This window comes from Ursus arctos, unplaced genomic scaffold, assembly GCF_023065955.2.
Source record: "Ursus arctos isolate Adak ecotype North America unplaced genomic scaffold, UrsArc2.0 scaffold_34, whole genome shotgun sequence".
Lineage (NCBI taxonomy): Eukaryota > Metazoa > Chordata > Mammalia > Carnivora > Ursidae > Ursus > Ursus arctos.
The window spans coordinates 11,841,610-11,860,575 of NW_026623030.1; the positions used below are offsets into that span (position 1 = coordinate 11,841,610).

At 55.9% G+C, this 18,966-nt stretch overlaps 1 protein-coding gene across 5 annotated transcripts; it reads right to left on the reverse strand.

Moving 5' to 3' along the window:
- Window positions 1-311: 311 nt before the first annotated feature.
- GAL3ST1 (galactose-3-O-sulfotransferase 1) lies at window positions 312-17,711 on the reverse strand. Of its 5 annotated transcripts, XM_044379024.3 has the most exons (4): window positions 11,151-11,281; window positions 10,879-11,005; window positions 5,201-5,340; window positions 312-4,395 (listed from the first exon to the last, which is right to left on the reverse strand). In XM_044379024.3, the coding sequence occupies exons 3-4, from the start codon at window positions 5,329-5,331 to the stop codon at window positions 3,252-3,254; spliced, it is 1,275 nt and encodes a 424-aa protein (XP_044234959.1). In that variant the 5' UTR covers window positions 5,332-5,340; window positions 10,879-11,005; window positions 11,151-11,281; the 3' UTR covers window positions 312-3,251. The 5 variants fall into 5 exon arrangements, with proteins under 5 accessions (XP_044234959.1, XP_026340610.1, XP_026340609.1 ...); XM_026484825.4 differs by lacking the exons at window positions 10,879-11,005; window positions 11,151-11,281 and adding an exon at window positions 17,555-17,711 and having other exon boundaries at window positions 312-4,392; XM_026484824.4 differs by lacking the exons at window positions 10,879-11,005; window positions 11,151-11,281 and adding an exon at window positions 17,555-17,711.
- Between the last annotated feature and the right edge of the window lie 1,255 nt (window positions 17,712-18,966).

Genomic DNA, 18,966 nt, shown 5'->3' on the forward strand with positions numbered 1-18,966 from the left:
AGGAGGGGGCAGAGCTTGCTTTGAAGTCACTTAGCAATGCTAGGCCTGCAACAGGAAGGAGGGCTTCCGGTAGAGGGAACAGCATATGCGAAGCCACGGACGTGTGCAGCTGCATGGCTTCTCCCCAAGGGTGAGGGGGACCACGGAGGGCTCGGAGCCGAGGACGGCCTCTGGCTACAGGTGGATCACAAGAGTAAGCCTGGGGGAGGGAATCCAGGTGAAGGACAGAGGCCTGACCCAGATCAGGGACCGGGCACAGAGCACCTGTTTGTGTCCTAAGGCTGCTGTGTAACAAAGTGCCACAAACTGGATGGCTTTAAAACAACAGGAATTTATTCTTTCACAGTTCTGCAGGCTGGAAATCTGAAATCAAGGTGTCAGCAGGGCCATGTTCCCTGTGAGACTCTGGGTAGAATCCTTCATTGCCTCTTCTTAGCTTCTGGAGGTCACTGTCGGCCCTCGGCTGTAACTGCATCACGCCAATCCCTGTCTTCACATGGCATTGTCCCTGTGTGCAGATACACAGGACAATGCCACTTCTTATAAGGACACCAGCCGTATTGGATTAGGACCCACCCTAATGACTTCATCTTAACTTGATTACATGTACAAAGACCTTAATTCCCAAATAAGATCAGTCACAGGGAACTGGGGGTTAGGACTTCAACATATCTCTTTAGGGGTTACAATTCATCCCACAACAGAGAAGAACGGGTAGCTCCACTGAATTTCTCCCAAGGGACAGCCATGACCCTCGCCCTGGCTTTCACCTGCAGGCCCAGGCCCAACCTTGGGTGCCCCCAGCCCCTCGGGGCCAGGAATGTCCTGACTGGCTAGGATCAAATTTGGCACCATGGCGCCCTCTGCTGCCCAGGTGTGGCAAGAGCAGCCTGGCTCCTGCGGGCTACGAGCAGCTCAGCCCCTTGAAGACTTCATAACATTTTCAACCATGGAAAAGACCTCCGTCCGGAGGCTGAGGCGGCCAACTGGAGTGGCACCGACGGTCTGGAGGCTGCAAGCACCAGCCCTTGGTGTCTGACAGACCTGGGTTTGCATCCTGCCTCTATGGCTGCCTGGCTGGGTGACCCTGGGCTCACTGCTTAGCTTCTCTGCGTTTTGGTCGCCTCCTCAGGAGAGCAAAGGGAATTGTCCATGTTACTATAGGGCACAGAGCTGAGCACAAAGTGCTCGCTCAGTACCACGCAACCACTCACTGTTAAAATATTAATTACGTTAATAAATGAGTTAATGACTCTAATGTTCTTAAAACAAACCAGGCAGATAGTAAATGCTAATGGAGCAATTTACATTCTTGGCATCTACTATTTGCCAGATTTATTCCCCTAAGGGCTTAGAAGGGCCAATATTAATAATAAATAATTTGATGACATATAATATTGTTATTGGCATGTATAGGCCCTTAAGTGTCCAAGGAAATAAAATTAGGGGGTTCCACAAACCCAAGATATTATCATATTGCACTAAGTCATATCTCTCTTTGATTAATAAAAATGTGTGCCCGGGGGAAGATTATCTCGTGAATTTGGAGTCAATAATTTTCTTTCTTTCTTTCTTTCTTTCTTTCTTTCTTTCTTTCTTTCTTTCTTTCTTTCTCTCTCTTTCTTTCTTTCTTTCTTTCTCTTAGCTCTTTCCATATGAATTTAAGGCTTCCAAAGTGTGCTTATTTCTTGCTGCAAAGAACTTTAGGGAGATGTGCACGTTCCTGGGATTTGGGAACTTTCAGTGCAAAAACTGGGACAGTCCCAGGATACTGAGACAGTTGGTCACATCTTCTTCCCACCCTGCTTGCACCAGAAACTCACTCCCAGGAGAAAGACCGATTCAAATCCAGGGAGGGGTCCAGAGTTGACTGATCCGGCTTGAAATCCGGTTCTGGCAGTAATTAGATGTGTGACCTTCCATACATCACTTAACCTCTCTGAGCTTTGGTCTCTAAAGCAGGGATGTTGGCGATATTCAGATAAGGTGTACAGGTACTCGGCTGGGAGCCTGGTACAGACGGTTCTCCAATAAACTCATTTGCCTGTGGTTTCTGCCTTTCGTGTCTGGCTGCTGGCTCCTAGTTAGAGACCCAGGAGTCCTGGGCCCCAGAAAGGGCCCTTGTCCCCCTGGGGAGGCTGAGGGAGGTAGGTGGTTAGAGCTGATGCATCCTCACACTGCGGCAAGGGGTTTGGGGTCCCAGGGAGAAGGTTTAGTTTGCGGTCTGATGTGTACCTCAGTTAAGTCCGTTCTGCTCTCTCAGAATGTCAAGTCCCACATCTGTAATAAGGGATGGTAATCGGGCCTACCTCGAAGGGTGACTGTGAGGATTGATGAGATTATACAAGGAACCCTCAGCCTGAGCCCGGGGCCTGCTGCTCAAGGCTACACCAAGTACTCCCCACCTCCGCGTTCCCCCCCCCCACACACACACACAGACTCTGTCTTAATCTGGCCACACACTGCATCCTCCCCGGCCCCTGTTCCAGTCCTACTGCTTACTTGCTGTGTGATCTTGGCCAGATGACTTTCCCTCTCTGAGCTTCCTTCCTCATCACCGGCATGAGGAAATGACAGTTCCCACATTGCTGAGTTTTGATGAAGCTGAACTGAGATAACCCACTCAGCCTAATGCCGGACACATAACCAGTGCTGGGCTGGAGTCGGTGACATGTAGAGCCCCAGGATGATCACACACACACACACACGCACGCACGCACACACGCACGCACACATGCACCCACACACATGATCTTCCAGGTCTTGGTAGCTCCTGCGAGTCCTTCAACCACACAGGGCTTCAGCACGTAACAGGTGCACACCAAACCCTGCCACACACTGGGCTCTGTCCCACAGACATACCCAGGCACCCGCCCCGCTCTCCTGCGGGTCCCCCCATCCTCATCAGCCACCTCCCACCCAGGGCCCCACCAGTCAGCACCACTGAGGCTGATTAACAAAAAACACAACATCAAACGCCTTTACTTCTGAACTCTCCCCTTTAAGGGGAGGCAGGAAATAGAACATTCTTTTTTGGAGGGAAGAGGATTTAAATCTTTTTAAAAAAGCTAGAATTAGTCAAATACTGATCTGAGGCCCTGTGTGCCGTGGGCCCAGTCCCCGCAGCAGCCCCACCTCACCCCCAGAGCTGGGGTGGCACCAGGAGGGCACAGGGGAGGCCGGCGGGCCCCCTCCGCCCAGCGCCCCCTCAGCGATCCGGCGGGCAGAGGGGGCTGCCGGTGGGCGGGGCGTCACCACCTCAGAAAGTCCCGGATGAGCTTCCAGAGCTTAGTGACCCACAGGTTGACGCCAAGGTCCATCAGGTACTGGATCTCAGGCGTGAGCATGCGACGGCAGAGCTGCGCGTGCCGCTGCCCGATGCTCTTCTTGAGGTTGTAGCCGAGGATGGACTTGGCGCCCAGCGGCTGCCAGGGCTGCATGGCCGAGTCCTGGATGGCGGCGGCGTCCACGGCGCGGCCCCCGTCGATGCAGATGCGCCGCATGCGCTCGTTGGCGCGCCGCAGCGCGGCCACCTCGCGGGCCATGCGCTCCCGCCCGAACGCCTCCACCTTGCGCCAGAAGCTGGCGTTGAAGTGGCGGTAGAGGCGGGCGTCCAGCACGTTCCAGGCCGTGGCGCGCCGGTACAGCTCCCCGGAGAGGCGCGGCACGGCCGAGGCGCGGCGGGCGTTGAGCTTGAAGTAGAGCACGTCCTCCAGCTCCCAGCAGAGCAGGTCCTTGAGCAGCACCAGGGACTCGTCGAAGTACTCCTGCAGGAGCACCAGGTGGAAGCGGCGCTCCACCTCCAGGATGTGCTCCTGCACCTGCGGGTCGCCGGGGTCCAGGCCGCTGTCGTAGCCCAGGTCGAAGAAGAGCAGGTTGCGGAGGTAGTGGGCGTTGTAGCCGTTGGGGTCATAGTAGCGGTCTGGGTCCTGCAGGAACTCGGCCAGCTTGTCGCGGCCCGAGAGCTTCCACGTGAAGGGCACCACCGAGCCGAAGTAGTGGAAGGAGGACTCGAAGAGGCGGGCGGGGTCGCGGAGCACGGTGATGAACGTGGCGTTGGGCGGCACCAGCCCGCGCACCTCGTCGTAGTGGAAGCGCATGTGGTTGCAGATGATGTTGAAGCACGCGCCGGGCCGGTAGTCCTGCACCAGGCTGCGCGCGAAGAAGGCCGGGTAGTCGAAGTCGTTGCGGCCGTTGGGGAAGGCGAACTTGAGCCCGTGCTTCTGGCCAAAGCGGAACAGGATGTTGAGCAGCGTGCTGCTGGCCGTCTTGTGCGTCTTCATGAACACGATGTCGCGCCGAGGCTGGCACCCTCCCGCAGAGCGGTTGGCCGGGGCCGGCGCCTCGGACTCACCCGGCGCCGGGGAGCAGGGCGCTGTGCCCTCTGGGGTCCTGCTGTGGGTGGAATGGTGGGGGGAGACTCAGGGGCTGCTGGGGGCCCTCGGGTTGCAGAACCCCCAGCGCCCTGGTGTCTAAAGATCAGGGCTGTTGGGGATGGTGGGTAGCAGGTGAGCCAGGACAGGGGACCAGACCAAGCGATGATGCTCGGCCGGGTGGTTTGGTCTGTTTGGCCTCACGTGCCTGCTCTGTGAGATGGGGAATATATCAGGCCCATCTGTGGTGCTGGTATGAGGTCGAAGTGAGACAAGCGTGCTGGTTCTTGTCTCTTTCGTGGTCACCACGTCCTACATTTATCATGAATTAGCATTAGATTGGACCACATGAAATTTGGTAGGTCGGTTTTTGACAAAAATAGTCAATTATCAGTAATTTCTTCTGGTTCACCTTCATACCACCAACTGAGAGGCCAGGCCTCTCAAACCATGCCAGGCCTAGGCTGAGCAGCCCCAGGAGGGGGTGGGCTAGCCTCAAGGTGAGGAGGCAGGCTTGGAGGCAGACAGACCCCAGTCTGAATCCGGGCCCTGTGCCAGTGGGACAAGTCACCCCCACCTCCCAGCCCCACTGGGGCCTCCAATGATGATAACCCCAGCCCTGTACACGGACAGCATGATTTGATCCTCATGCCCCATCAGGCAGGCTCTGTTATTAGGCCCGCTTCACGGAGGAGGACACTGAGGCCCAGGGTTACACAGCTCTGCCCTCAGCAGCACCATTTCTGCCCAGCACAGCATGATGCAGGGCACAGGGAGCCCCCTCCCCTCCGGCTCCCACCCCTTGGCCCCCCAGGAGGGCCACTCACGTGGAGGCCAGGCCAGCGTGCAGCGGGGGGGCAGCATAGGAATACAGCAGCAGCAGGAAGCTGGTGAAGAGTGCCCCCAGCACCAGCCCCTTGGCCATGGACACCCAGCGCTTCTTCTGCGGCAGCGGCATCTCAGACACCTGCGGGGTCGCAGAGCAGGGCAAGCGTTAGCAGGCCAGCCCCAGGGAGCTTCCACTGCTGCCCCAGGCCTGGCTGGGTCGAGGGCAGCCTTCGACATCGGGACTGCCCTTTGCCAGCTCTATGGCCCCCCAGCAAGGTCCACAGAGGGACAGAGAGACAAACACATGGAGAGACATGCAACAGGGGTGCAGACAGAGATGGTGGGCAAAGCCAGTGCAGAGAGAGACTGGGGGATGGGGAAGGAAGAAGGTTCTGCTGCCTGGTTCAGTTTTAATTTTTAAGCCGAGGGGTAGGGTGGGTACTTGGGTGTCATCAGTTCATACATTTTGGGGCTTCATAATGAGATCATTTTCTAAGACGGAAAAGAAGACCCTCTCCCAGTGCCCTGTCCCCCCTGCCCCAGGCCTAGGGCCAGGGCTATTCACAAGGAGGGGTCAGGGGCCTCCCGGGGCCTGAATCGCCCACCTTTCAAAAGACCCAACCAGTGCCACCTGTTCCCTGTGCCACCCTTCCCAGCTGCCCAGTGAAGGGCTGAGTCTCCTCATCTCTTTTCACTGGGCCCTGGGCCCCTGGGCCTGTAGGACAGGCAGATGGAGAAACTGAGGCTCAGGCCTCTGCCCACACACCTACCTCCTCTCTGATTGCCAGCACGCAGGGTGGCCCAGGTAAATCTGAATTCTAGATAAACAATAAAATTTGTGTAATTTTATCTTTTTAAAGATTTTATTTATTTTAGAGAGCGCGCACATGCACAAGGGTGGAGAAGGGCAAAGAGAGGGAGAGAGGATCTGAAGCAGACTCCGTGCTGAGCGCAGAGCCCTACATGGGGCTCGATCCCACGACCGCAAGATCATGACCTGAGCCGAAACCAAGAGTTGGGCGCTTAACCAACGGAGCCACCCAGGCGCCCCAAAAGTTGTTTAATTTTAATATTGCACAGGACATACTAAAAATCATTCAATGTTTATCTAAAAATTACACTTAACTGGGTGTCCTTTTGTTTGTTTTGGGTTTGGGGAGAAGTTTTTGGTCTAGTCTTTTAGTCTAACTGTGGCCACCCTAACAGCGGGGGACTGAGACATGGACTGTAAGGGGGGTAGTTCATGCTGAGGGATGGGAGTCCAGGAGAGAGCCGGGGCTCGGGGCGCCTTCCTCCCTCCCCATAGCTGTAAGACCAGGGCTCAAAACTTTCCACTCCACTTCTGACACATGCAGCATGGGGACCTTGGGCCTCTCAGGCCACGAGAAGTCATGCGTGCTGCCCCATGACCATACGCAGGGCACGTCCCCACCATCCCTGGGGGCAGAGGCTACGTAGCCTACCTGGAGGAGGACCCCACATACTTCCCTCTGGGAAAGTTACCCAAGGCACCCATAAACCCTTCTCGGGGAAGGGGCACTCCAGGCCCCACCCCACCAGGCAGCACCAGTCCCTGAGTCTTCCACTCATCCTCTAGAAATTTCTCATCACAGGAAGCAACGTGCAGAGGAAGAAACTATGTAAGAGGGAATTTGGCCTCCCTCATGACAATAACGCATCTCCGTTCACTCCTAGGTGGGCAAGGTGGGCAAGTCAGGGGTAAATAAGAACGGGGGAGAATGTTTCCAGAGGGCAGTTTGTTCCATCAAACGATTCTACAGAAACACTTGGGCAAAGTCCCACATGGCATGGTGTTCATGGCAGCTTGGTCAGAAATTTAAAAAATTAGAAACGACCTCAACATCCATCAGTGGGAAACTAGTACACAAACCAAGGCCTGTTCCCAGATGGAGTCCTTTGTACCCATTAACAAAACAAGACAGAGCTAAGTGGACTGGCTCAAAAACACATCATGATCTAATAATGTGAAAAAAGAAAGTTCCAGAACACTATGCCCTCAAACCCGTATATGTATACATGTAGGCCCAGAAACAACTGGAGGGCGGTATTCTAAATTTTAACAGTAGTATCCTCTGCATAGCGAGGAGAAGGGGTATATACGGGAATATTTTTCTATATTATGCATTTCTATAACAATTGCTTTTTAAAAGGGAGCATGTATTACTTTTTTAATTTAAAAGAAGGGCAATAAAAGGTATTATATTTAAATAATAGGTGATAAAGAATGCAAGGTGGGGTAAGGTGGCTAGTCAGTCTGGTCAGGGAGGGGGAGGTGCTGACCCCAGGCTCTGGAGGCCCCAAGCCTGTGTTTCTTTTTTTTTTTTTTTTTTTTTAAGATTTTTATTTATTTATTAGACAGAGATAGAGACAGCCAGCGAGAGAGGGAACACAAGCAGGGGGAGTGGGAGAGGAAGAAGCAGGCTCATAGCGGAGGAGCCTGACGTGGGGCTCGATCTCATAATGCCGGGATCACGCCCTGAGCCGAAGGCAGACGCTCAACCGCTGTGCCACCCAGGCGCCCCACCAAGCCTGTGTTTCAATCACAGGAACCCCCATGGAGCCTCACTTTCTCATCTGTAAAATTGGGAAGCTGACAGCCCCCCCTCACTGGCTCTTGCAGGGATGGAGGGGGCAAAGAAAGCAATTGGAACATAGTTATTTCTCAAAGAGTGTTGGCTGTTTCCCTCCTGAGCCCCTGGCGACCTGCTCCAGGTCTCAGTCTTTGTTCCCCTCAGGGTGGGCACCGCTGAGCAGGGACTGGCTGCTGCCCACTCCCAGCACAGACCAGCTCCATGCATCAAGTGCCCCAGCTGGGCTTCTGCCACCCCTCACCCCGGGGGGAGCCAGTGGAAAGCAGGGCAGAGCCCTGGGCCAGGCCAGAGCCTCAGACTCGGGCCCAATCCCTGAGTGGGGCCTAGACCGCAGGTTCTCTGACTTTAAAACAGGGAAGGGTAAAATTCCTGCCCTGCCCCAATCCCCAGGGCCCACTCCTGCCCCAGCAGCCCCACTCACCAGGGCACTTTCCGGAAATCTGGGAGGCTGAGGGCAGAGGCTCTGGGATGGAGGCCCAGCAGCAGGGGGCAGACCAGCTTCCCAGAACCACCAATCAGGCTCCACCCAGCCCGGCCCAGGACAGCGCCCCCAACCTCCCCATCTCGGCTTCACTCATTTGTTTGTCCACTCTGCCACTTGGGCTTCCTGAAACTATGCCTGCCCTCAGGTTTCACTTTCGAGCCCCTGCTAGGAGCCAGGCCCTGGGCGGGGGCTTCTCCAGAGCATCTCCCTGTTTCTGCTCAGCTCTCCCAGCAGGCTGACCCCACTGTCACCCCCATTTTGCAGATGCGGAAACCGAGGTTCCAGGAAGTGATGTGACTTGCCCAGGGTCACTCGGCAAGGCAGGGGGCAGGGCTGGGATTCAAGCCCAAGTCTGTCGGCCTTCAGTATGCACCTTCCAGCTCTGTCTGTGGCAGCCCCTGCCTGGCATGTCCCAGGCCCGCAGGAAGGATGTGTGCAGCCAGAAGAGCCACCACAGGAGGCCGACGTGTGGCTAATGGGGCTCTGTCCCAGCAGCACAGCAGGGTCTGGCCTCTGTGGGCTGGGCCAGGGCAGCCGGGAGGAAAAGTGGAGAACCATCGGGGGCCCTGGTGGCTGGTCCCTACTGTGTCAGCAGCCCGAGGCATTCGAGGCTGGTGGCTCCCTCGCTCCCTGGCCTCTGTGAAATTGGGCACGCTGCTTAACCTCTCCGTCTTAGCCTCCTCACGTGTACGATGGACACACAGCACCAAGATCGGCCCACATAGGGCCCTTGGTAACCATAGGCAGAGTCCCTGGGTAGACCAAGGTCCAGACAGGGGCTGGCTGGCAGCCAGAAGCCTGGCTGAGAGGAACAGTCATAAGACTGCGATCGGAATGAGAGAATGCATGTACACACGCAGAGATCGATACATATTAATTATTATTATCATCACTATTGACCAGGGCCCAGGTTCCCAGGCCCAGCCTTATGGGAGGAGAGATCCCCTCTGTGCTCAGCGGCAGGCAAGCCCAAAGATAACTCATCCCTGCGCTGTCGGAGCCTGGCACCAGGTAAATGTTTGATGAATGACCCCCAGGACACTCAGGGCAGAATGTAGCCGGGGTTAACACAAGTGTGTGAGAGCCACATGTGTGAGTCATACATATTGGGGCCAGGGGCCTGGGTTTGAGACCTAGTTCTGCTGCTTCCTTTCTGTGTGCCCTAGGCAAGGCTGTGTCCCTCTCTGGGTCTCAGATTCTCCTCTAAAATGATGATGCCAACTCCCCCTCCATCACAGGGCACTATGCAGATCTTCCCTGTCCCACAAGGAAAGTGACCAGCACAGGGCTCGCATAGAGCAGACACTCCCTGGGCATGGGTGGCCATCATTACTACTATCATCATTATGATTGCCCTCCCAAACTCCCAGTTATCGCCCCTTCAAGGTGTATGCCCATGGCCCATGATGGAGGCTTGCAGTCAGCCGACAGCCCCAGGTCCAAGGCCATGCGGTACCAGGGACAATAACAGTGTGGCCCGAGCTTCATAGCCTCCAATCAGGAAGACAGCACAGCAGGGAGGCTAAGGCTCAGAGAGGGCAGGGCCACCCTCAAGGTCACACAGCACAGCCACAGCAGACAGAACCAGAACCTCGGTCTCTCTTTCTCTGCCTATGGTGGTGACAGTCCCAGGCACTCAGGGCTGATGGTTCCCTCTCCCCAGCCCACCCCTTCTATTCCTATCCTTGCTTACCCTAGCCACATCACCCTCCACCTATGCTGACAGCTGGCTCCTGGCCAGGCCCAGCAATCCTCCTGTTCGTTTGGACCAGCACCCTCTAGAGAACGAAGGAGAAACAGGACTCATCCCCACGGCATGCACAGAGGGAAACCGAGCCCAGGATGGTAAACCTTCTGTCCTACAGCAGCACTACCAGGCAGGCCTTGGTCCCAGGTGTCCTGCTCCACCAGGGACCCCTGTGCAGGGGTGGAGAAAGACACACTCACCTTGGGCCGTGGTTGGCTGCCCCTTTCCTCTCCCTGTCTGAGCCACATCTGACTCCCAGGCTGCCTCGGCGGTCACTGGGAAACAGGAACGCTCCAATGACACCCAGCAGTATTCTGGCTGGCTCCCTCACGCTCCAGCGGGTGTGAATATTCATGAGTTCCCTCCGCGGGGATAACAGGTGGCATGTGTCTGTACCCTGCAGGTGCTGCCCGGGCCCTCTGCCAGGGGCACCTTGCAGGTGGTCCCTGACTATCTCTAGACCTCAACAGCCAGGCAGCTCCTTCACCTAAGGGCTCAGCAAGGTCTTGGGTGTCCTTGGACCAAGGACACAAGCAGCCGCAGAGCTCTGCAGAGAGTCGGGGAGGCTAATTGCTCCTCGAACTGCCTCTCATTTAAGTCCCACGGCTGCCCTATGCATTAAGCACCGTGATTAGCCCACTCTCCAGGTGAAGAAACCAAGGCTCGGAGAGGTGAACTCACCTGCCCAAGGTCACACAGTTAACAGGGGACAGTCAGAGCCAGACAGAAATCCAAATGCAGACTTGCCAAATTTCAGGACTTAGAGATGCCAAGACGCAACCAGAGACCAAGGTTTGTCTAAAATCTGTGGAGCCCCGGGAGCAAGCAACTCACCTGGAAGTCGTCCTGGGGGCAGAGAACCTGACCAGCTCTGGGAGGATCAGTCTGATGAGATTTCACCTCTGAGCTCCAAATCCTTCATCAAAGAGGCTATACGGATCATGCCTCTCCTGCCTGCACCCTGTGTGAGGGATCAGTCCATGGGACACCGCGGGCCGGCCTGGAGGGACTCGGGCCCGCTGCAGGGGCCAAGCCTTCCCAGGGTCTTGGCAAGAAGAGGCAGTTCTAGGGGCCCTGTCCTAAACCCCAAGGGCCCTCAGGCTCACCTGAGGCGCCGAAATCTCTTACACCCCACTCTTTGCTGGGTTCAGGTCTGTCTTCGGGTCTGGGTTCGGCCTTGCCATGAACAGAGGATGCCCAGAAAAGCACCTCACATCCTTCCGTCAGGCACAGGGGCTCTAGGGACCAAGGTTAATAGTAATCATTACTGTGAGAGGCATTTATCTCACACAGAGCACTTTCATAGGTGGACCAGCTGCCGGGTCCTCCCAGGAAGCAGCAGGCCTCTGACACTGCTCAACACTTTGCCCTCCCCCACCCGCCGCAGCCCCACCCAGCCTGGGAGCAGCCGTCAAGGCTCCACGAAATACCAGAGCTTAACCAGCCACAGGGAGGACCAGAGTCCATATCTCTCTGTGGGCTGGATTGGCACGGAGTAGAGTTGTCTCATCTGTTCTGGACTGAGCTAGTTTGAAAACAGATAAATATATGGGGGCAGGGGGTGAGGCAGGGCAGAGCTGGTATCAAACAGCAGAGAGGTGGTTTATGAGTATGGCCTCTTGACCAAACAGAGTCTGGTCCTGTGCTCAAGACTTCCCATGCATCACACAGCTTCATAACCCTTGCCCTGTTACCGCCCCTACTTTATAGAGGAGGGAGCTAAAGCTCGAGGACGCCATGTGACAAGCCCCAAGTCACAAGAGGTTAAGGGTCTTGGGCAGGAGGGAGTGGAGGTCAGGCTCTTGAACAAAAGGTGAGGTTGCCGTGAGGTGGGAAGGCAGGTAAAGAAGAGCCATGTGAAGCAGAGCTTTCTAGAGTAGGAAGCACTGATAGCAGAACCCACATTTCCAGCCCCGCCAGGGGGTTCTCTTCTCAGGGTATCGATAGTGACAGCATCTCTGGCTGGGTCTCCCCCAACCCCAGCCAAAAAAAAAAAAAGTTTTTAATGATAAAAGCAGTACATGATTACCGTAAAAAAAAAAATCAGACAATTATGGAAAAATGTAAAGAAGACAATGAAAAGAGCTCCATCCCCAGAGGTCACCGCCCTTAAAACTTTAGCACAAGCCTCCCCACATTTTTTCTGTCTATAAACCCATACAGATGCTAGAAGGGGTCTCTCTGGGGGAGCGCATTTTGTTTTTAACTTAATCTATTGACTCTCCCATGTCAATAGATTGTGGACATCTTTTTGTGACCACGAGTTTTAAATTGATCTGTTCCACAGTTATTTAGGGAGCACCTGCACTGTGCCTGGCGCTGGTTCATGATTCCCGTGCCAGAGTTCTGGGCTCACAGTCATGGGGGTGAGAGGACAGGCAGCCGCAGGTGCTGTGACAGAGGACACGTTGGAGGGGCTCGCTGGAACGCAAACACCTGATCCAGCCTGGGGGGCAGGTAGAGCATGCTCAGGGAGGCTTCCTGGGGTTAGGGGCCCCAGGTAGCAGAAGCTGCTATGTCTTTTCTGATTTCCAAAGGCAGTTAGCCCCCTTTTCTCCCCGAGTACATGGCTAAACTACATTTCCCATCCTCCTTGGTGGTTCAGTGTCCTCGTGCAACCGAATTCTGGCCAATGGAATGTGAGCAGAATAATAGCTGTTGAGGTTAGGTGGGCGGACCTTCTCTGTGTTCTCCTTTCCCGTAAATTGGATGGATGAATGGGGCCATTTCTAAAGATCTGGAGATGGGCGGGGCCATGAGATGGGAGGAGGCTGGTATTCGCATCAACACGCACGAAACACCCGATTAGATCTCATGAAAATAACAACTCGTAACTGCCACTGTGTTAGCCTTTCGGAAGTTGGGGCTTGTCTGTTACAGCACCTAGCATTAACTAATGCACTTGTTACCCTGGAATGAGCCAGGCAGAGAGAAAAGCGTGTGCAGAGACCCAAGGCCACTGAGAAACTAACAAATGTTCAGCTTGGCTGGAGTGTCCAGTATGTGCATATGTTAGAGGATGGATGTGCAGGGGAGACTAGAGGCACAGCCAGAAAGGGGGCAGGGGCAGGGGCAGGCAGGAGACACAGGGTCTCAGGAAAGCATGCTAAGGACTCTGGCCTGGATCCTGTGGGCAATGGGGAACCCTGGAAATTCTTCAGCAGAGAAGTGAGGAGATGGGATTCCCATCAGGCTGCTGGATGGAAAATGAACAGTAGGGCTGGGGAAGGACTGGGAGAAGCCAGCAGTGGTTGTTATAGCTGTCTAGGTGTGAAATGACCTGGACCAACACAGCTGGGAATGAACTGGAACCATCGGTAGGCCATGGCATAGACAACATTTGGTGAATGATAGGGTGTGGAGGAGGGAAAGGAAGAACCCCTGTTGGGGTAACCAGGGGTGGAGCTGGCTGGGGGTGGAGCTCGCCCTTGAGTGGGGGAAGCTAAGAGAGGGGTAAGTTTCATATTGGGGTTGGGTGGGCAATGTCAGTTTCAATTTGGACAAGTTGAGTCTGAGGGATGTGTGGGATGCCTGTAGAACATGCCAAGAGCAGTAAGACCCCTTACCTGGAGCACAAGAGGGAGACCTCAGGGGAAAGAGATTGGGAGCCATGGGCACAGAGGTGGGATCTGAGGTCAGAGAAGCAGATGGAATCGCCAGAGAAAGGGGGAGGAAGGTGAAAAGCCCTGCAGGGAGAGCAAGAGTCCCCCAAGGAGATAAAGACAAAGGGGCCTCTTAAAGCCACTGGCTGCAGAACAATGTGTGGAACACTACTCCCCACGAACCACTCCCTGATTGATGGGCATCCATGCTGTTTGCTCAGTGCGCACACATAAGAACAGGGTTCTGGAAGACAAGGTGATGGGGTGAGAGTGGCCGAGGGCTATTTCTTGTAGCTAGAAGGGAATCTCATGGGGACACTGGAGGAGACTTGAAAAGTGAAGCAACAAGACTCCCCCTACAGTGCTCGGACTGCATATTTGACAGCAACTATTATAGTTCTAAGGTGCCCATCTTCAGACCCAGCAATTCCATCTGTGGTAATTTGTTCACGGAAGATAATCTAACAGGAGATCTGAGGTGGGTGCAAAAGTTTAGCAAAGGGGAAAGATAGAAACTAATGTCTAACAATAGGGGATGGTTAAAAATATTACATGACATTCACTCCATGGTTTATTATGTCCTCATGTAAATGATGTCCACAATATATAATGAAGTCAAAATATATATACATACACACATATGATTTTGCTTTACAAAGAGTCTGTATTACTGTGGGAAAAAATTAAAATGAAAAATAAAGATACTTCCACTTTTGAAAAACTGCAGTCCGGCTGGAGGAGGAGAGAGAAGCGGCTGATATGAGCCATACCCCACCCGCCTGTGCGACCACAGCCCTCTCCGAGCCTCAGGGTCCTAAAGTGGGGAAGAGGCAGCAGGGGCCTGGGGCAGAGAAGCTGGCAAGTGTGGGCGGCACAGTTAAAGGTGCAGATGGGAGAGGTTGGCCCTTCACCCAGGAGCCCTGGACAGTGCCCTGCAAGGACCCAGAAGCCTCCTCGCTCTGCCCCTCTGGAGTGGGGTGCTGGAGTAGAGATGGGGAGGATCACCCAGAGAGGGAATTCAGCGGAACCCCACTTGCTGGCTCACAGGACCACCCCTAGACTGTCAGCCCTGACGTCTTGCCCCTCCTGCCTGCCCCCAGGGCTGGGGGAATGGCTGCCAGCTGGGTACCAGGTCCAGCAGCTGACTGAGAAGAGGGCAATGTTCTTTGATGATTCAGAAGGCACTTTTTGATCTTGCAGGGTCACCTATCTCTACTGTTTCAAATGGCAACCATGCCTGGGACCCCCACAGACTTCCCAGAGTCACCTGCTAGCCAAGGGATGAGTGGCAACACACAGCGAGGTGGAGGGGGGCTAACCGGCAAAGTCAGAACTACAAGCGAGCTCTTCCTGCTACACTGCCTTGTCTGGGCGAAGCCATCACCAGGGCTGAGATGCCCCAAAGTGGCTTCAGAGGGGTAACACACAGGGTAACCAAGAAGTCAGTGGTTTCTTTACTAGCTCCCAGTTACTGAGAACGCCAGAGGTGAGCATGTGGAAGTTGGTAATATCATTCGCTGTACCTTCTAGCATGACTGAGATGTTTTTTTAAAGGAATGTCATGCACTCATTTGCATAAATATATGTAACAGTATAAAGGTTTTTAAGAGGAGCTGAGCACTTGCTATGCACAATGCCGTGATCTGCCCACCTGCCTCTCCCCTCCTGGAGAGGCTGAGACGCTCTGGCTATGAATTCTGACTCCACCAGTCCCCAGCTGGGTGATCTCGGGCAGGCGACTTCCCTGCTCTGAGCCTCAGCTTCTTAACAGTGGGAATATTTTGCCCCTCTCAGGGTTCGCTATGAGGATCAAATGGGATGAGGCATACAGAGCCCTTTGCTCATACCTCGGATTATTATCATGACCCTTCTAGACCCACTTGGCAGAAGAAACAGTGCAGACTCCTGGAACGCAACCCTCCTCATCCAGACCCCCATATTTCCCATGCTCCAGACCCAAGTTCCCTCACCCCCAGATTTCGCATTGGGGGAAACTGAGGCACGGATAGGAAAGGATCTGCCTAAGGCCCCATGGCAAGTCAGGGCACTGCTGGGATCAGGTCTGGGAGTGCCCAAGCCACCCGGAACTGGCAGGTGGGAGAGAAGGTGTCACCTGGGACCCCAGTTCTTCCCAACCATCGCTCCTCACCTGATGATTCCTCCAGCCCCCAGCCCACTGACCCCCACGGGCACCTCTGCTCACTCCTGCCCTTCCTGTCTGGAGTAGAATAGCCCTCATAAAAGGGGTTGTTCTTCCCATATTCGTCACCCAGTCCACGTGAAGCAAGAAGCCCTTCACCGGCCTGCTGCCGTGCCTGGAATTCCATCTGTCCCTCAGTCACTTAGGTTAATCATTGCCTCTCACCGGGGTGACACACTCAGTCCCCGTAGAGCCCGGAGTGGGGACTGTCAGGAAAACACTCCTTTCTTGCTGGGTGACAAGGGGGCATCCGCCCCATGCTCTCAAACAGCAGACCCATGCCCACTGGACAAGGGGATACGCAGGAAGCAGGCGGGCTCCTTTGTCCACAGGGAGCTTCCTTCAGGCAGGGCTCTGCCTGAGTGAGAAGCAGGGAATGAAGCAGCCCGAGGTGGCAGCTGGGAACAGGGCTCTGTTGTCTCTGCTCCCAGGGTAGCAGCCTGCCCACCCCCCGAGTGTCAGGCAGAGCTGGGAGCTAGGAAGGCAAGGGGGGGGAGGGGTCCTGAACTAGGGGTTTGGGGCGGCGCAGGCAGATTCAAGAGCCTAGGACCCCAGAGCAGCAGAGAGGTCTTGAGCAGGGCTGCAGTCCTGAGATGCCGGCTGGGACAAGGCTGGTACAAGACTCCTGTGATTCGTAGTCAACTCAGCCACCTTTGAACTATGCATGACCTTGGGCAAGTCACTGAATCACCCTGGGCCTCAGTTTCCCCCTAAGGATAATGGGAATGCCCTCCTTTGCAGGGCAAAGTACAGTGCAGCACTACCGGGGCTGCTCTAGCCCAGGCCTGCCCGTGGCCTTACCCTCTCTGGGCCTCAGGTCACCCCCTTGGTAAAGGAGGAGGTTGGATTCTCCCAACTGGACTGTCTTCCTGAGGATTTTCATGGCACCTGTCACCTTAGCAACCCTGGCGATCAGGTGTCAGGCCTGTGGCCCTCTCTCCCTTCTCCCTTCTCCCTCCCTCCTACTCGTGTGGCTTACTGTAGCCAGATTTGCGATCATCACCTCTCCTGCTCTAGGAAGGTGGGAAGAGGGGCCCTACTGGGAAGAGAACACAGTCTTGCTCTGTGCTGTGACCAAGTACCGGCTTGATAATGAGGGGGCAGACCAAGGAGGACCCCCTCCTGGCCATTGGTCCTGGAAACTCAACGGGCTGCATTTCCTATGGGCCCTTCCTGGATATCAGGGCTTGTCCCATTTCCACAAGCTTCTCTTTGGTGGCCTTGCCCCCTTTGTGGTATAGGACAGGGCCTTCCCCAAGCAGAGGGGGATCCATCCCTCCCCCTGGTCCCCAGTCCCTGGTCCAATTTTCCCCCCTCCCCAAACACCCCTTCTGGAGAGCGCTGAGAACAGGGGAGATCCCTGCCCTTCCTCCCCCAGGGCTCAGGCGGCTGTGTCCAAGATTAATCATTAATGGACTTCCAGTCCCAGCCCAGCGCCAGCCCCACCCACCCATGTCCAAGGTCTGGGAAAACCCTGGCAAGGGGGCTGTGAGGAAGAAACCAAGGGCAGGGCACACATCAACGTGCCCTCCAGCTGCCCCCTGTCAGCCCGCTGGGCACCGGGACCCTGGAGCAGTTGTTAGCACTCCCACGCCACTCAGGTCTGAGAGTCTGACTCCCCCTGTCCCAGTTTGGAGGTCTGGGTAGTGCCGGCTGCAACCCAGACACGGCACAAGCAGGCAGTGGGTGCTGGGCCCCCAGGACATACCTTGGCCCGGTTCTCCTCGGGCCTGGCGTGGCTGCTTCGGTCCCGGGCCGCGGCGCCCGGGCGCTCACTAGGCGGCGGGGCGTACCCGCCCGGGCCCCCGACTCCACCGGGCCTGGACCATGCTCCCGCCGCCGCCGCCGCCACACTCACCCCAGCCAGGTGCGGCCGCCAGCCTGGCCCGTCCCCCGGTGCTGCGGCCAATAGGCGGCCTGGCCCCGGCCCCCTCCCGGCCCCTCCGCGCCCAGCCGGGACGCACAGAAGCCGCATTCAGCGTCCCCGAGCGCAACGCCGCGCCCCCGCCGCCGGCTCAACAAGGCGCGTTTGTCTCGGAAGCGCCAACGGGGCCATTGTCCCACCGCTGGACCCTGAAGCTCGGCTGAGCTCCCAGCCCCGGAAGGGGATTCGAGGGTGCCTGGGAAACGGGGGTGGCGTGGTGGTGGTGATGAGGGCAGCCGAGCTCTGGGCAAAGGGAGGTGGCTAGACTAGTTGCCGAACTTTTATTGGGGGCTCCGGAGCCCTGAATATCCAATGTGAGGTATGGCCTCCTGCTGGGGACACACGTTTGGGGTCTAAAATGTAGATGAGAAGGGAGGAGAGGGGGCCAGAATCCCTTGAGGGAAGCTCAGGCGAGGGACCCATCTCCAACCAGTCATGCTCTAGGAGGTCTCCGCTGACCCCTCCTCTCTACGGTGTCCATAAGGGCTGAGCATAGCACCATCAGCATGCAGGTGCCCCATCCATGGGCCACCTTCTTTCAGTACCTGGTTTCCCTCCTCACCACAGAGGAGGACCAAGGATGGGAACTAATGCCCACCTAGGTTGGGAATGTGCAGCCCCAGCTGTGGGCATTGCACAGTGGGGCATGGGCTGGCCACTCAGTGGGTCATGGGCTGTGTCAGAGCCCCGCTGCCCCCGCCATTACTGGGCGACTCTGGAATGGGGAAAATTCCACATCCGCATGGCTGCCAGGGATTTTTCCGGATCCAATTAGCTTGCTTTTCAGCCTTGCCCTGGCACCTCCACCATGGCCCTGGGATACACATGCACCCAGGCAGGCCCAACTCATTCCCTAGGGTGGCAGGCTTTAGGCCAGATGCCCTAATCCCATCCCTGCCTCTGGAAGCACATCTGCACATCCACACCTCCCATCCCCACGAGCACGCCAGAGTGTAACATAGCCCTCTCCACCCACAGCAAGGCCGGGCCAAGACAGGGGCCCTGGGTTCTCTAGTCCCTCTGCCGGAGCCTGCCCAAACTCTCCCGCCACCCCATCCCCCCTCCTCTGGGTGGGTCTGCAGCCACTGCCCAAAAACCTTCTACAGAGCCTGGGTACAGTGAGGGGCAGAGAGCCAAGGCCCTCAGGTACCTAGATTGGGGGTACCCCGAGCCCAATTCCAAACCCACACTCCGCC